This window comes from Passer domesticus, chromosome 5 (assembly GCF_036417665.1).
Source record: "Passer domesticus isolate bPasDom1 chromosome 5, bPasDom1.hap1, whole genome shotgun sequence".
Lineage (NCBI taxonomy): Eukaryota > Metazoa > Chordata > Aves > Passeriformes > Passeridae > Passer > Passer domesticus.
In genome coordinates this window covers 46,695,742-46,714,445 of record NC_087478.1, presented here as the reverse complement: position 1 = coordinate 46,714,445, position 18,704 = coordinate 46,695,742, and the positions used below count along the sequence as shown (strand labels likewise).

Below are 18,704 nucleotides of genomic sequence, written 5' to 3'. Positions count from 1 at the left end.
CTTTAAAAAAAAAAAAAAAAATCTCTTTTCTCTTCCAGCTTTACTAAGTTGCTCTCTGCTAGACCCAGAATCAAGAAATAAAACCACCTGTTTTCTTTCCAAAATGAAACACCAATGCCTATCATACCATTTAGAAAACTGATTTATCTGCAGGATCCTGCCCCCTCATATTTTTACTACTGTTGTTCTTTTAAGGAAAAATACTGTTTCCCGAAGAATTTGCCTCTAGCTTTCTTTCCTCAGGCACATGTATTTAGGAGCTGTTATCAGCAGCTCTGCCATAGCCTTGAGAAGTCTGAAGTACACTTTTCAGTGAAGTAAACTGTTTGGAAGGACTGTAGGCAGGTAGAGAAATGCCAAATTCACTCTAGGAAGGCTGTGTGCATTAGCTTCAGGTAATTAGAATCTCCTTTGATGGGGCAGTAAAATTCATTTGTCCCAATTTCAAGGCAGAGGAACTGTGATAATGAACTTCATCCAATACGTTTTTATTTGCTCCCTGTGAATTGCTCAAGCCTCACTTACTGGAGAATTTGAGCCCAAGAGACACTGAACTCCTCTCCAGAGCTTTAAAAAATGCTTTGAACAAAACTGACCAAAAGTGCAAGGTTTCAATGGCAGTAGGAAGTTTTAAAAACAGTAACAATTTTTATTCAAAAAGTAGGTACTGCTCCTGTAACTGGAAGTGCTTTTTACCCCTCTAAGTGGATTTAGGTGTATCTTTTGCTCATTTGCTGAGACGAGGAGTCTCAGCACTTCCAACACTATGTTTTCCACTATGTTTCACTATGTTTTCCACTTCCAACACTATGTTTTGTGCCAGAACAACAAAAATGGCATGACTGTGTATCTCAGAGGTAGATGATGAAAACAAAATGTTGGCTTTTATCTCATGTAAGCTAGAAATCAGGGCAAGTCATCATGGGAAAAGAAGTCAAGGGATTTACAGGAAGGGATGTGTCATGGTAGCGTGAGTTCCTGAACCAAAGGTGGGGATGTTATCATCCTTGCTGTTCAGAAGAATTTTCTCAATGAGAAATTTAAAGCTGACACAAGTTCTGAATGACTGGTGATTTTTATAGCCTGCAGAACATTGTAACTTTCTTTAAACTAATACATAGGATAAGAATGTTGACTTAGAGGAACTTCAGAGAAAATTCAAAGCCTCAAGAGCTCCATTTATATGGAGTTGCAAGTTAGGAAGAAAAAGCAGAGAGAGAAAAAGGAAAGAAGAATTGCATCCTTGCCAAGGAAAGCAAGCTGCTTGGAGAAGTTGTTGTGGAACATCTTTTGAGCCTGGAGAGAAGATGAAATATTAAGACATTAAACATCAGCTCTTAAGTAGGTGCATTTACCAAGCAGAATATGGGTCAGTTCCTTTGGGTAACAGTAGCAAAATCAATTGTAACTAACAAGATAACAACACTTTTCTAGTTACATCTTATTTTTTACTTAATTGTTAATAATTGTTTCTGCTTCTTGTGTCAAGATTTCTTGCTGGAGCAAGCATGCAACTTTTTGTCCTAGTGTTAAGGGTGAACTCAGTAGAGTTTGACAAATAAGCTGTTGTAAATTTCTATAGTAATAATGATTCCAGGTGGTGTGTGGGCTCTGTCTTAAATAACATTAATTTGGGGATATCAGCCATTGAGATGTTTTCTCTGCCAAGCAGCGAATCCCTAGGAAATTCCTCTTTGCAGGTTTACTCTTTACTTTTCTAAGAAGGAAGAAAAAAAAACACAGGAAAAAAATTAGTTACCTGTTAAGTGATGACAAGAAAATTAAAGCCACTGAATTACCAAAATAACAAGCAATAGGACAAGATAAAGTTGACCTCAAATTGCACCAAAGGGGGTTTCAATGGGATATTAGGAAAAATTTCTACCAAAAGGGTTGTCAAGCAATGGAACAGGCCACCCAGGGAAGTGGTTGACTCACACTCCCTGGGGGTATTTAAGGGCTGTGTAGATGTGGCATTTAGGGACATGGCTTAGTGGTGGCTAGGGTACTGCTGAGTAAATGGTTTGATTCAATGAACTTAAAGTTGTATTTGTCAAACGATTCAATAGTCCTTTAAAATAACCTTTTAGTTAAAATCCTGGATTTTTTTTTAATAGAAAGAATAGCAAGAAAACTAATCAGAAATAAACATAGAAGGGATTTTGTAGAGGAGTACCCAGTAATATGTGTGGCCACACACACACTTTTTTCCTTAAAAATACAAGTATATAGAAAGGCAGCAGACTTCAATGAACCGGCAAAGAAACTTAAACTGAGGAGCATCTCCCTATTACTTTTTGATTGTGATAATCACTTAAACCGTACCTAAGCAGAATTTAAAGCTGAAGTGGAGCTGTCTTTGAAAATAATAGACTTCCTTAATGGAATCCTTCCTCTTTTATGATTCACACCTGCTCATTTGAAAGTGTAAAAACACCTAGATGTTTACAGAGATTGAGAGGGATTATGTGCTCTGGGGAGTTGTCTCTCACTTTTTTCCTTATTTGCACCATTTCCTTAAAGATATTTGTGGCATGGGATGCTTATCTCCGATGAAAAGCCTGTTCCATCAGGCTAGCACCCCTGGAGGCAGCCAAAGATTACCAGGCTGTCTGAAACTTCGGAGTCAGGTTATTGTCTTATCTCTACATTGCTGTCTGCCGCTTTTATTCTCCCAATAGCAATGAAAGCCACACAAGAATATGAGTCATGATTTCCTGTAGCTCTGCCACCCACCTGTAACACGAGTAAGAAGGACTAGCCAGGTAGGGAGTTCTCAGTTTGAATTGCAATTTCTACACTAAAAGCTGTAGTAATGCTGTTTAATGAGCTAAAAGGGTCTGGAAGTAATTCTCAGAAGTACAAAAGGTAATATGCCACAGATCTGCCCTCTCAGGGTTTCCTTTGTGGGTGCTGACCTAGGAGAAGACAAACACTCTCAGTGTCCTTGAGAGTGGACTCAGGCAGACTGCTGGCTAGAGCAGCCTTGGTCACTTGCCACGGTGATATTTCCTAGTTTTTAGTGAAATATAAATATTGTGATAATTATAGGAAACCTATTTTTATTAAATACTGTAATATATTTAAAATTATTATAGCTACTGTTCAGGCAACACCTGTCATGCAATGATCATCCTCCAAAAAGGAGAATTTCATGTAATACATATATGTAGATGGTAAAGCAACCTTCTAAAAGTTATTATAACATAATAATAATTAATAAAGTAATATCTGCTGTGACCTTGAAGAAATATTTTTCTTTTTTGTTCCTCCTTTCACTTTCAGGCTGGTTTTACCAAAACTCCAATTTCCTAACCAAGTTTTTTAATGCCTCTCAGCACTTTGGGAACTGCTTTTACTGATGTAAGCTCCACACCTAGGTAAGTGCACATTATCACAGACAGGTGAGAGTGATTGCATAAACAAACTACCACATTTTTAACATTCATACAAGCTTATGATCAGAATAGGCAGAAGCATACTTTGCATGTGCAGCTCAGCATTTTCATACTTCCATGATTTTATTTCCAAGCCAAACTGCCTTCAAAAAAGCAAAGCACGTATTTATCATCGAGAATTAACTACACACCGAACTTGCAGATTCAACACAAAGCTGCTTTTGATTTGCCACAGCATTAAAAATAGCATCTGAAAAATTACATATGAAAACGATTTTTCATACATGAATAATTTAAATAGACAAATGAAATTCTTTAAAACTATTTTTTCCACCTCAAGTTGGATTTTCAGAAGACTTGAAGTTTTTTGAGCATGTTAAAACAAGTGTAGAATAGCAGCAATAGAAGTGACGATTTTAAGAATAGAGTGGACACTACATACCCAAAATGCTTGTGAAATCAAGCTACATTTTTTGTATAACAGTTCTATTTCAGATGTCATTTTTCTGGCCTTAAAAGAATTACCCCTGACATTGCTAAGTAACAGTAGAGTCTACTCTTATCTGAACACTTCCTCACTGTTTTAAGAGACTGAGTTATTCTTAGTGTCATGTAGACTTTGAGTCTTCCACAGGACAGCATTTTACAAATCTGAAAATATCTTGCCTCGAATGCCTGTGAAGTGGAAGTGAAGCAAGTCATGCTCAGAGGTAGAGCAAGGGGAGGAAGTGAGAAGTGGAAAACAGCAGTATTTTAGCAGTAGTCTGTTAGTCCTGTAAGGCCCCATCACATTAATGGGGAGACGGGAAGGGAAAACTCTCAGGAGGGAATGAGAATATGCACAATGAAAAGTGGACACAGTGATAAAACCTGCTTGAGAACAACTGGCTAAACTGAGTCGGGAGTCTTGTAAAGCTTGCCTCAGAAATTACTTTGCTGTGACCAGAAAGTAGCTCTTTGACTTTAAATGGTGGGGGAAACCACCACAATTTTATACAAACAGCTTCTCAGTTTGTTCAGTAATGACTAAGTTCAGCACATGTGGCGTCATGAATAAGTCAGACAAAAGTAAGACTGAACTGGCAGAATGAAAATATAAGGATAATCATCAGTATGGGAATATACCAAGCAGTTTAAGACTTGGTTTATCAGGTTTTGTAATTTAATTTTTGTAACATTTTCTTAGAGACAGCTTTCACACACGGATTCATGAGACACAATGACATCATGTGATCTGAGTTAATTCACCAGCTCTGCAAAATAAGATACGGAGTTTTGTCACATAATGGCTCACCATATAATGGCCTCACCCATTAATGTAAGGCAAGAAAGAGTACAAGTAGCTTTAGAAATGCATAATGATCCCATCATGGTTAAGAAGGACAAAATCATCCAAGAAAATTGTAGCTGTTACAACGAACAATGCAGCTGTTGGAATTGGAGCATGGTTCTTTACTACATGATGTAAACAATGTCAACATTATTATGTGTTCTTAAAATGTTACCTTTTATAATTCTGCACTGTTGTGTGTGGTTTTTTTTCACAGAACTAACCACATGGAAGTTGCTTACAGTGATCCAGTGGAGTCTAAGGCTCATTACTCATCTGCAATTAAGGACCGGCTTAAAGTGTGGTTTAAGGACTGCAAAAAACTCAATACAATTCCTAGGTTCATGGAACAGCATACATAGTATCCCACCTTTTAGTTTGATTCAGCTGTATCTGAGAATCACTACAAACTATGAGACAGCATATTTCCTGTTCAAATAACTAGAGACCCGTGGTCTTGAAGGTCTATCATAAAAACATATTAAAGACCAGTATTTATTTTACTACATTATTTTAAATTCTTCTAAAGAATTACTAAGAATAATACAATGTGAAGCAACTAAGCACAATTCAAGCATGTAAGCCTGAATTGAAACAGAAGCTCTCTTTTTATTTGAAGAATACATTGTGTCACTGTGTCTTCTCAAAAGTCACAGCTCTTACTAAATATAGACATTACTTTTATTTTTAAATCTATAAATAGATGCTAGTGTAATTCATCAATTAAGCAAGACCTATAAGGAATTTAGGATTTTTCCCTTGCCCAGAGATGTGAAATGCCTGCTTTATTTGTTTCAAATGAAAGCTTAAACTCTGCAAAGTCAAAGGTAACCTTTTAGTGGCTAAATGTGATTGCAGGGCCAAAAAAAAGAGTTGTTTCAAATTACGCAAAAGGACTTGAGTAACTGGATTCTATCAGTCTCTCTGGGATGTTGAAAGGCTCATTTAAGAAAGAATGAATGGGAAGTATCTCCTATGACATGGATCTTTTACAAGTTTAGCTGAATATAACAGTGCTGCAGTTCCTGCAAGTGCAATGCATACGTTTCTGATGTCATATAACTAGTTTTAAAGAATAGCATAACACCATATCTGAAAGGTACACGTTAAACAAGTTGAGAATGATAAATGATGAAAAGCAGCCATCAGTCATCAACAACGTCTTGGGGATCCTGGAAGTATGGAGGATCCAACATACCCCTTGATGACTCAGATATAGCTGTAAAACTGTGCTAATAAGTAGCTCCAGAGAAACAAACTAGTAATTAGCGTGGATAAATAGTCATGCAGAGTGATCTGCATAAGCTGGAAAGCAAAGCAAATTTGAACAAAATGTATTTTTGTAGAACAAAAGGTAGGCTGTCTCTTCCAAAGGATAGACTGTATTCTGGAAAATACCAGTTCTGGAAAAATCCTAGATACCATGTCCCAGCCAAGAACCAGTTTAGTGCGAGGCTCCCCCGTGATAAGGCAAAAAGGGTGAATGCAATCTTTGAGTATGGAGAAGTATATTCCAGTGTTACATACAGAGATAAATTATGCCCAGTGCTAAGGAGCCATGTTTAAAAAAAAACAACAACTGTTGGCAAACCAACTGCCAGTGTTCCAGCCAGCAAAACACCTTGACAGGGGAATCAGTCTCTCATACAAGCAAGAATTGACTTGTTGCACTTTAAAAGATGAATTAAAAACTCCAAAGAAAACCACAAAAAACCCAAACAAAACAAAAGAATGCCGGGCTTTAATGGTTAACAGCAATGATGAACATTGGAAGAACAGAATATTAGAAAACAAGGCTAAATAAGTTGAATTTAGAATTAAGGTACACTTTCTAAAAAAGCAAATATGATTTAAGCATTTGAATAAATTTCAAAATAAAACTATGGATTTTTCATTATCTATCTTCAAATTAACACTCAAGTTTTTCTGGCAAGTACTTTATGGTAAGTCAAGTTAGTTATTGGATTCAACACTGGTGAAATCTATCATCTTGCACTACATAGTGTCAGGCCAACTTATCTATCAGATGATTAATGACTTGATTTTAATGTTACTGGTAACACTTTCATGCAATTGTCTACTTATTCAATCTCCATGTCATAGACTGAAAGGGAGGAGGGAAATTTGGAAATGAAACTTCAAAAAGAGTGAGTGGAAGTAACTTCTGAAGATAGCACAGAGAGAAAAATGGTCGAAGAGTAAAGCTGTTGGCAAAATCTAGATGTTTTCTTCAATGTATGTATAGCTCCCATATAGTGAAGCTACAGGTAGCAACAGCCATTTAAGTAATTGTTTACTTTGTGTATGACTGCCTACTAGCCAAGTTCCTCATTCACGCTCAGACAACTTTCTTATGAAGATCAATGAGCCAGCTTGCAGCTGAGGGAACCACATCAACCTAAATGGCTGCTACAGTCCAGAGCTGTAATGTGACATGACTTTTCTTTCACAGTGAACTTGTCGCCTCCAGTTTAATTCACTTAGGTGTTACTGTCATAGCTGTTGTTCAGGTATTAACAAGTTTAAATCAAGGTTGACTTTCTTATCCATCAGGAATTGGTCAACACTCAACTAAAAGCAGTTACACGCTGTTTGGGGTTTGGCTTTCTCTACTAGTCACTACTAATTCTATGATTGCTAGCAGAGCAGCTTCTGTGCATTCTCTGTAGCTTATTTTTTCCAGAATCAGATGCTTATTCAGAGTATAAGAAATAACTCTAATTTCCATATTCTTCCTTGAAATTATAATGATGCAGCAATTTCTGCTTTAGTGTTCCTTTCATTACATTATCTGAAATGCCACTGTTTCAATTTTATATTCGCTTACTCCTGGCCCAATAAATTTACCCATTTCCCTGACTCTGCACATACATTCTTCACTGCCTGCTTGCTCAATAGGTCATCTGCCTTCAGTCCTAGCCATCCTATTTAGAGTACCTTGACTCCTTAAATTTCTACAGTTTAGGGAAATATGGAAATGGACAGGGATAAAATTTTATCTATTCTTTACTACCTTTCATTTCTGTATCAGCCAAGGCAACTTCTAATATCTGTTCTTTGAATATGACCTCAGATTAAACAATGGAACACACATTCTAGATGTATTTCTAAGGTAAAATAAACACCAGTATTTTAGTACTTTTCTTGTTCTGTTTTAATAGTACCTACATATCTGTTCTATTACCAAGACCTAAATGTTAAGACAGTATGTAAAATACCTTATTTCATCACTGCTCAAGGCAAAGCCCTGCAGTCCCCTGTTTTATCTTAAATGATAAAAGCTTTATTGCCAGTCAATAAAATGCACTGTGCTAAACGCCATGTTATTTAACATATCAAATATGACATTATGGCTACGGTAAATAAAGGTGAGTTTAAAAAAAACCAACTTCTTCCCTTCTGCATTAAAACTTCTTGTCACAGACAAGAGAAGTTAAAATTGGCCCCCAAACCCTTATGCTGCAAAACCATCACACTTATTTCAGAAGATTCAACCAACATGTAAAATGGTCTGTAATGGATTTGGATGCTCTTCAGCTCTCCTGCAGGTTAAGCTTCGATAAAGGGAGTAATTAGATGCATTTAACATCTGCTACAAAGCCACCAACATGATTTTTTGAAGCTTTGTACCAAGATTCATAATTATATTCCCAATCTGTTTCCAAGTTAATTAAACTGAGATGGAAAAGAAAAATGCTGTTCACAAGTGAAGTGTTTTGTAACTGCCTTCAGTGAAAATACTGCTCCTTTCACACCTCTCTTGAAGGACTGTAACATTGCCCCTGCTGAAAGGCTTATTGTTGCTAGTGTGATGGATCAGTTTTTAGATTTAAGTGCAAGTAATCACAACTATCAATGCACTTCTAGACACCTGAACAATAATACCCACATTTTTTGCTTAAAGCAGTAAAACCAGACACATTATATGGCAGAAAGATGTGCATGTTCCACATACATCCAGCTGCCTCAGTTTCAGCAAACTACCATAACATCAGGACCAAGGCCATTGGCTTGCCTTTGACTGATTAATGAACATGCACTTAATAATGAGCCACAAACCTGCCCTCTTCCACAGCAAAATGAATACACTATTTCAACTTTTGCAATATGAACCAACACAGACCAATCAGACATTCAACTGTAGATTAAAATAAGAGCTTTAATCAATGCACAGTATTGCATCTACAGACAGTAGAGAAGATGGTATTCTGAATTCCCCTCAAAAGATAAAAAAATACTTCTTAAGTATTTTACAGATTTATAAAATGTAAAGTTTTCTATTACAAATAATATACAAATGTTTTTTACTATCAAATGTATTACACATTTTTATGTTACAACTGTTGCCTTCTCTTAGAATTATGTATTCCCTGAACCATTCACCTTAAAAAAATAGGAAAGTATAATAAATCCAAAAGTATAATGAATATATTGCTCATGATGGTGGTAAATGCTGAACAAAATAATTAAAAGATGTTTTTATCATCAGATTGCTAAAGTTCTCATGAACAACATTAACATGAATATATGTTCTGAGTGTTAAATTTCAAAGTGAGATTGAACAATACCATCAGTCAAATAAATCTCCACGCTCTGAAAAAGATGTTAAGAGAGAAAACAATCCTTACAGACAAAAAAATTCCCAAATTAAGGTATTGGTAATTGAAATTCATGCAGAAAAGGATACTCCTCAGAATATGGTTTGTATTTTACCCAGATAGGTAATCTATAAAAGCCCTAAAGAAGAGAGATTTTTCACAAGGGCATGTAGTGACAGAGGGAATGGTTTCAAACTGAGATTATGTTTAGCTTAGATATCAGGAAGAAATTCTTTACTGTGAGGGTGGTGAGGCACTGGAGCAAGTTACCCAGAGCAGTTGTGGATGGCCCACCCCTTGAACTGTTCAAGGCCATGTTGGATAAAGCCCTGAGGAACCTGAGCAGCTCTGAATGAAAGCTGTACCTGCCTATGGCAGGCTGGAACTAGGTGATCTTTAATGTCCCTTCCAACCTAAGCCATTTTATGATCATATGATTCTATGTATAAGCCTTTTGTATTATCTGATACCCTAGCAGTGCCTAGTGGTATCACTGTCACCATCTCTATTTGCCACATTCCATCACTTGCTGAAGTAGGTTTGTCTGAGTCATGTAACAAATGGTTCTTCTCCAGAGGCCAAAAGTCTTGCTGGGGGAAAAAACCCCACCACGCAGTTCAGTCACTTTTGTGGAGGAATGTGGGGAACATTTGAGGAGCACCTTGATTTTGTAGACAATTGAAACTAAATTGAAAGTTGAAAAAAATCTTTGAGCAATAGAGTGGTGCAACAGAAAAAGTACCAAGAAAGTTTTAATTTAAAAAAGAAACAAAAACCCCCCCAAAAACCAATTTGCTGTATGTTTTGAATCTCACTGCAGGACACTCTTCCTCAGCCTGGTCAACTTGCTTGAATGCCTAAAGTCCCACAAGGAAGGTGATACCCAGAATGCACAGGAGAAACCAAGACCTTTGTCTTGCAGCCAGACATACAGTAGCAACTGACCTGGATCATTCTGTGACACTGACTCAAACAGGGACTCTGTTCTCCTTGGCCCACTTTTTCATGACACGAACAATGTACTCTACTTGAGAATTACCAGTGCTCTTCAGAAGGTGCAGAACTTCCCGCAGGGTCTCTCTACAAAGGTGAATAGCAAAGATTTAAGTGAGGGTTACACCTAACTGATACAATAAACTGCTCATATCAAACCGTTTCACAAAACATAGGTTCTCTGAGACAGAGAGGTCCATACATCTGCAGTGCTGCAATAGGTTAAAATGCACACCACATGCGATCCCAGGGACAAAAAAAGTGACCAACGAAAAAGTCTTGCATACAATTGTAAAGAAATGATAATCAAAAAAATAAAATCACCAAAATGTAATTAGTTTAGTGTGTGCATATGTGTGTATTTGTAACATACCCTCACTCTTGCAAAACTGTTCCCCAGAAAAAAAATCTTTAATGTTATTTGTTACTCTTCAGTATGGCAACATCTAGCTTAATGCTGTCAAAGCACTTTACACATAACACAATACACATAAACACAAATAACATGGAAATCAACATTCCTAATGGAATAACCCTGCTATTATTAAACATATATAAATCCTGATGCAGTTTGTCAGTTAGTTTACAGTAAGAACTTAATTGCATATTTTGAAAAACAGGCAAGTTATGTGTATTTTACTGCATCTGCTGCAGTGATTGCTAAAAGGACATTTGAAAGGTATAGTAGCTAATGAGATTATTCCAGTAGAGAAGTGAAGAGAAGGGAGGTGTAGAAGCCAAGATACACACACCTACCAGTCATGTAGGAAACAGCAACTTTGGCCAGAAGACAATGGCCATCTGGCATCACAGCAGAATATTCACAAGGGAGCAGTTCTTAAATACAGCTTCACTGCTCTCTCTCATTCCCCCATCCAGTGAAATGGGCCGAAAACAAAATTATCAGTAACACAGATGATTTCCTTTAAGCTTTCATCAAGTAAGTATATTTGTGTGACACGGTCAGTGTCTTCAGAAGGCAAATTTTAATGAAAGCACAGTCTCATCTACTCTTTGTTTATAGAAATCATGTCCTTCCTACAGTGTTGAGTAAATGTTTCCTTAGTTCTGTTCTATGCATTTTAAAATGTCATGTGATAGTCTTCCATTCTTATACCATCAACATGAAATGATGGTGCTTTCTCCCAGTCCATGAACATACTACTACATTTAGAACCTTACTTTTCCTAGTGATGATGACTAAAGTATTTTGGTATTTTATAGTCCACAGCACTTGCTCATATATTATTCTCTATCATATATTCTATAACTGTTGGTGTGGAAGATAAAACTTCCAGCTGAAGACTGCATATGGAGCCTCTGGATGGAGTGTCTATTCTCTGAAAGGTCAATAAAAGATTGGAAGATGATATGTAGTCCTAAAGCTGAGATTATGATTCTGGCTTACAGCTAGCTGAAAATAGGAAAAGAGCAAAATAAATTCAGATACAACACAGAATACTCACTTTGCTTCTCGGCCAGCTAAGATCATTTGAAATACACCCACACAAGCACCTCTCTTGCCTTCCCAGTATTCAGGATTATTGTCCAGTCTCTCCAGAACATCAAAGGCTTTGGCTGAATAGTAAAACTGACGCATCTGCACAGAAAGTGAAACATTATTCCTGACCACCTTTCAGAAGGGGATTAAAACCACTGAGCCCAGTTTTCTGATATCAGCAGTAAGCTGTAGAAGAAATGTGCATTTTCCTGTTTTTCTGCAGGCAGCAAGTGACACAGAACAGGGACACTACAGTTAGAGAAATGGGAAACAGGTGGTATTACAACATCTTTTTTTGAGGTGCCCTTATCTAGTGTCATACCAACTATACCAAAACCCTTGACAGAATCCTAACCTTCAACTAGTCCAGACATTTGAAAATGAAACCACATTTCTTCATGTAGACATGGCCACATATTTGTTTATCTTCTGGGTTTAACTTAATCTTTTTTCTTCACTGTTACAATACAGTACAAAAGAAGATTCAGTGACTCTACAATCCAAAATTTTCCTTAGCACAGGAAAATCCAGTACCCTATCTTTTCTGCCTTAGGTTCTCTATTTGTAATTGGGAACCAGGAGCAAGTTGCTTGGCAACAGTCAATGCAAAAGGAGTGACCAGATTAACTGTGGCTTTTGAAGTCAGCACAGCACATCTCAGGTGGGCTGTATGAGTGCTCTCCACTTGAGCAAGCCTGAAGGGCAATGCTGTTTGTGACTAGCATCTTTCCATGAGAGATCACAGAAGGCAGACTGAGCACAACCTCCTGTGCTTTGGTAGCTGGAAGCCTGCAGAGAAAAAAGTGCAGGCTGTGGGAGCTACATTTGGAAACCTTAGTCAGAGAAACACTGGTACTACAGGATGAGTAATAATTCTCTTCATATAAATGTTGATATTAACCACTGGTGACTGGCAAACACTTAAACGTATGGGAATAAAGATAATGAGTATGAACACTATCAGATGTGTCAGCTAAAAAGAAAAAATTAGAATACTGATTTATCCAAATTAGTATCTGATCTAGTTCCACTAAGCAGGTACAGGTTTAATGTTCTCCTTCTATCTGACATAAATCTTCACCCCAAGTCATGTGCTGTTCCCCATATGGACAAGATGGGATATTGCATAAAAAGCATCAAGAAATTAGCATGAAATCCTGCGTGCCAACTTCCTCGCTGAACAATTTCTATCAGCACAGCAATGAGGTATCCAGCTACACCACCTCTCAGGGCACTGCTGACCTTGTTCCATTCATGCTCATTTTGTTTTCCATTGAGCAAAGCCTAATGCAACTGCCTTCTTAACTTACATCTCTGGTAACTTAGATCGGCTGTCTGTGGATCTCCAATATAATGTAATGTTTCAGAAGCAACTGAAAAATGCCACATAAAATCAAACAACACGGACCTTGCCATTTAGTTCAAGAGGAACAATGGCTGTTAGTGTAGAAAGACAAGTTATATTACTAAGGTAACAATTTTGGAGCAGTCACTTATGGCCATATGTACACACATAATTAGGCTGAAAAAATTAATTCTATAAATGCAGCTTTTAAGAGCTCTAGATAAATCCAAAATATGGAGCTACTTCTCTTCAGGACAAGAAGGTTTTGAAAAGAATTCGGGCAAAGCAATCAACTGATTTAAGTGAGACTTTAAATGATCTAAAGAGAGATTTTACATGAGGACTGATTGTCAACCTGCTTTCACAAATTGCATCTATGGGAAGCACCAGAGGCATAGTCACTTGCTTGAGCAACTAGACTTTTAGGGTAAGATGGTAACTGAGTACTTGAAAGACACACAAGGGATAATACTTCAGTTTTAGAATACTGCTTCTGAGATCACAAGGAGTATCTCCCATTACACACTTTATGGAAAATACTGTCCTGACCCAAAGGAAAAAAAAAAAAACAAGAAGGCAGCATGAGGCATATCACTGAATCTATGCTAGGTTTTTTTTCCTTTAAAGTTTTTTGTCCTTTCTACCCATAAAGAATCCCTAGTAGGAGAAGCAACTGTTATCATTATGGATAGCTCAAGCATGCAGTAATTTACCAATATTCTACCAATATTATCCATTCTATCAATGGGTTCTCTACCAAAAAGGTCTGTAGGTTAAAATACTGACTAATCCTTGCTGGCTCATGCACATTATTAGACATCCTGCTGTTATAACAGAAAATTCACTAGTGATGACAATGATAAAAACTGTCAAAAAATGACTGTTGCTACAATCACTGAATTAACATGTCATACACCAAGCTCTAAAGAGAAAACTCACTTTGTAACAATCATTTGCAATGAGCTGCAATAGGTTAAAGGAGTCCCCTGATGTTTCCATCTTCAGATAGAGCTTCCAGGCTAGCTGTGGTTTCTTATTCATAATATCTGCAATAACAAGAAAAAGCTGGATTTGTGAAAAGAATATGCTATGCACAATATTCAGTGGCAGGTGGAACAGATATTAGTGTATATCTTTGTTTAATGTAAATGTCTCAGCCATGAGCATGAAGCTGGGAAGGGGTATTTGTCCTTATCTTCTGCCCTACTAGTGATAACAGCCAATTCAGCAGAGAATACCAGTGTCAAGAGGAATAATTATAGTGTTTATCTTAATTTATATTTCACAGATAAGTAATAAGAACAACTCTCACGATTTCAGATGTGATTAAGGAACAGAATGGAGAGCATCAGAGAAGTTTTTTATGCAAGACAATGAACTATAGCAATCCATTTATATGGTAAGATTTAGAATTGTTGTTACACATAAAAAAAAATTAATGGGCACCAAACTGAGGTATTTAATACTTGGTGCCCATGTCAATCTAAACATTCAATTTCCATGATTCATAACAAATCAAAAGGAGAGGGCAGAGGTTGAAGCCCTTCCAAGCAGAACAAAACTTGTCATTACTAGAAAAAATTGTTTCTAAATTCCTGAGATCCCCTGCTGGTTTTAAATTTGTGTATATGACTAGAATTTTTCATTGGTCTTTAAACATCACTGGTACACACAGTTAGAAATAAATGAATCTGAATCTTCTCTCTTGATGAGTAGACATCTACTAGGGTGTTTAAACACAAAGGTTCTATTTCTTGGTGATAAGAAGACATTCTCTTGAATCTATGGTTGGTATTCATAATTCCAGGTTCATTCAAACACTGGGAGAAAAGAAAATTAAAGTAAGTTTTCCTTTCTTTTTCAAGCCTTAACAGCTGCTCTGAGAGTACCTGGCTATTCACATAAGGATCACTCTTGTGCTTTTTCAAAAGAGGGACTGTTTAGCTTGTTATATCTGTGTCCACTGTGTCTATACTTATATTGCAGGTAGAATGGCTGGTAATCAACAACAAACATGTAACACAAAATCACAGAATGTATAGACTCTTCTCATTTAGGAGGCAGCCAGACATCAAATTGGATTTATCTCTCATCAGCTTCAAATACCATACACAGTGGTAAACAGGCAGTTCTCAATTTCCAGCACCAATCTGCCTAGAGCAATGCAGTTCCATGCTAATCCAATGTTTCTTTGACATTCTCTTCAAGAAGAATTTGGTATAAAAAGTACTATAATACTAAACAAATATTACATTTTGTCATGCAAAAGGATGCATCTCTGGTACTATCTGCCCCTTGGAAATATTTCAGCATTGAATTGTTTACTACTCAATCCCTAGTTATGCTCTGACATTAATGTATTATAATATGATCTGTTAGTAATTTACATACTTGACACAATAAGGTAACTATATTCATCATTCTCATAAAAAATTCAAACAAAACATTCATATATAAAGCACTCAAACACAATCTGGTACTGCAGCTTAATTAAAAAGGAAATAAACTCGCATATCCTAAAACAGAGTCATAGATAGGTATCCCTATGTGTGATGTGCCTGTCTGGAAAGATCATGTTAGGAGATGTTTACTACATTTGCAATATGGCATAACATCCCAAAACATACATATTTACATTCCAGGTATAACTGCTGGAAATGGTTTGATAAGAAAACATTTTTGTTTTGAGTCACTGTAAGGAAAATGATTAGCCTAGGGAGTCTCAGACTTGAGTTCTCAGAAAAGCCCACTTCTATACTATTTTGTACATGTGGCACTGCAGCTGTCTCTGTACTGTGGTATACTCTGCAGTGTTTTAAAAACTGGTAAATAAAAGTAAATAAGATTTGCTATAGGATATTAAACACAGCAAAAGTTTCCTGGATTCAAGGAATTCAAGGAAAGAACTCTTCTAAGAGTTTTTGGAAGAAAAACACATGCTGGAGATTATAAGGATATCCCTCAGGCACAGGAGTTTGGACAACGTGGAGTAACATGGTAGGAAGAAAAATACCACGTATGCTTGCCTGATTCCTCTCTTCCCTAGACATATGACAGTGGCTAACCTTGAAGGCAGACAGACCCTTGAGCCTGACCCAGTATGAATGCTTCTATTTTGTGTTCCACTCTGAACATTTTAGAGTTGTAACTCAGTCTTTTAAGACAGAAAGTCTTCACTCAAGCAATTGAGTAGACAATTGAGAAGAAAAAGGGTCACTGGTCAGGACAAAGCTGCATTGACAGTACTATAACAGCACTGCACTGAAGCAGTAATTGCTTATAAAAGCCAGAGGTATGAAAGGTGCAATAACCACCCACACTATAACTAGTGCAATCAGCTTTTCACTTTCATAGTCCTGAATCCTCCTACAACATTAAATTAAATTAGGACAGTGAATTGCCAGGACTGACGCAATAGAGGAGGATCTGTATTCTGCAATGCTGAAAGTAAAGTGACTCACAGCAGCGAGCCAGCCAGCTAAGGTAAACAAAATCACTTTTTATCTTCTCACTCTGGATCAAAAGGAACACCTGCAGGAAGAAGGAAAATGAAAGATTATACATGCATGTACTTTTAAACAAACAGAAGGCAAACCTTCCTCATTTCAACACACAGATAAGGTTTAAGTCACACAAACAACTGCTCATGAGAAGGGTTTGGGTATAGAGTTTGGCAATAGCAGTGTAGGGGGCATCCCTCTGTGTGGAGTAGGTGGAGGATTCACACAGTGCCCTGTTTGTCAAGGGACTTGTGCAGCTTCAGAACACCAAGCTGTGCAGAGGGTGCGGCCAGCCCTGAACAAGCGCCAGTGGGCGGCCATGCAACACAAACAGCACAAAGGAACACTGGGCCTGTGGGAAAAGCTATTTGGAATGTGTTTGTTTAGAAAGTAATGCAAGCAATTGTACTAGCATCTTCTTGAAATACTACAAGTTTCACATACAGATGAGACTTTCCTTCCATACATGTCAGATCATGGTGTGCAATAAGCCATTTTGAACCATTTCGGTTTCAGTAAGATTCTCAGGCAAAGCATTCATCTTTTGTACCTTACTGAACAAATACAGGTTTGTTACATGCTGCATAAAAAGGGATGTGTGGGGGAAGTTATACATTTTAAAATGTACTCTGGCTTTGCTCAAAGAAAAATGAAAGCTATTTATGCCTCTGTCATGTATATTTGTAACTATACAATTTGGATGCTACTGGCAAAAATCAAAATACCTTTACAGGAATAGATGCATGTACTTGTGCAACAGTGAGTTACACAAATTACTGACATTTGTATTCCTTAAAAATTAGTGATCTCCTAATTTAGGGGGGAAGGAGAAGGAGTAATAGGGAAGAAATAAAAATAAAGCAGCATTATCACTGTAAGTAGCACTTTATCATATGTTTCATTTTATTATGTCCAGGGAGGTATGCTTTTAAATAACTTAGTAAGTACTATATGTAGATGTTTAACAAGTTTATGAGACACTGGGGAAGGCTGAGCTTTATATGGAACTGTCATCACAACCTAAGATCAGACATGAGGCCAGATGAATCAATGTAATTATATAATCCTGGTATTTAAATGCATCACCTATATAACACAAGTTTCTATAGAACAGCTTCTAAAAAACATAAGAGGAAAAATGTAGATTAATAGGAGTTTAAACTTTGTGTTTCTTTACTGCCTACTTGCTGCTAAAACTTACTTATAGCATTATCATTTTTATGGAGTTTCAGGAATCAGCACAGCCTGCTAGCATAGTTTTGAAAGATTTTCATGAGGCTAAGTGAATTGAAAGTTTGTTGAATTGAAATAGATATCCATCTTCCTTAAAGTCTTGGATATTTTTCTTAAAGAGAGATGCAATTTTGGGTCACAGAAATGAAGGGGTGAGGGTGCTGGATGGGAAGGTAGGGATGTGGGGAAGAGACAAGTTGTAAAGTCAGGGGGGCTCTATTATTGACAAATTTGGATAGTTAAAAAGTTAGAAAGACTGGAAAAACAGAACAAAACATAAACTCCAAATCAACCAAACCTATATGATTCACTTTAGACTATGTGGTGTGGGATTTTTTTTGTGGCTTGTCTTCTTTTCTGGTCTTGTGGAAAATGTTGCTTCCACCTTCATAATAGCTATTTGCTTTTGCATATTTTAGTTGTAATTAAGTTTCTGCTGCACACAGACATAAAAAAGTACTGGGTGTAGAAGTTAATCTCTTCCAGCTGCATATGAATGCTGCTGAATAAGATAGTGAGCACTTCCTCTTTTCCTCCCACATATCCCAGAGGAAGATTTTTTTTTTAAACACAAATTTCTAGGGACACCTAGAAGCTCTTAACTATTCAGTGTCTTTTACTTAGCATGCCCTACTCAGTCGGAACAAAAAGAGTGCCTAGGATCCCAGACAAAGCGTAGAAAATCTGATTAAGAGGCCATTCTTTGATCAATTAGAGGTAGCTGCAAGCACTCTTGTGATGCACCACAAGCAGCATGACTCCCTGTATACCTCACATTACCAGATTAGCAAGATAATCTTTTCTGA

At 37.0% G+C, this 18,704-nt stretch overlaps 1 protein-coding gene and 1 long non-coding RNA gene across 12 annotated transcripts in view; one reads left to right on the top strand and one right to left on the bottom strand.

The window, feature by feature from the left end:
• The window catches only part of IFT56 (intraflagellar transport 56), a 57,834-nt gene that overhangs the window by 2,289 nt on the left and 36,841 nt on the right, over positions 1–18,704 (bottom strand). For 5 of the 11 annotated variants that reach the window (XM_064420007.1, XM_064420005.1, XM_064420008.1 and 2 more), the window contains 4 exons: positions 16,627–16,696; positions 14,105–14,211; positions 11,786–11,919; positions 10,054–10,406 (listed from right to left, as the gene is read on the bottom strand). In XM_064420007.1, the coding sequence (XP_064276077.1) occupies positions 10,295–10,406; positions 11,786–11,919; positions 14,105–14,211; positions 16,627–16,696 (423 nt within the window). In that variant the 3' untranslated portion in view covers positions 10,054–10,294. Of the gene's footprint in view, positions 1–11; positions 1,297–1,426; positions 1,718–2,736; positions 2,919–10,053; positions 10,407–11,785; positions 11,920–14,104; positions 14,212–16,626; positions 16,697–18,704 lie in introns of those variants that run through there. The other 6 variants (XR_010362340.1, XM_064420004.1, XM_064420002.1 and 3 more) reach the window with 6 other exon arrangements.
• Positions 2,682–7,861, top strand: LOC135300507 (uncharacterized). The gene is made up of 3 exons (XR_010362342.1): positions 2,682–2,765; positions 3,286–3,380; positions 4,946–7,861. It is a non-coding gene; the product is annotated as an uncharacterized LOC135300507 (long non-coding RNA).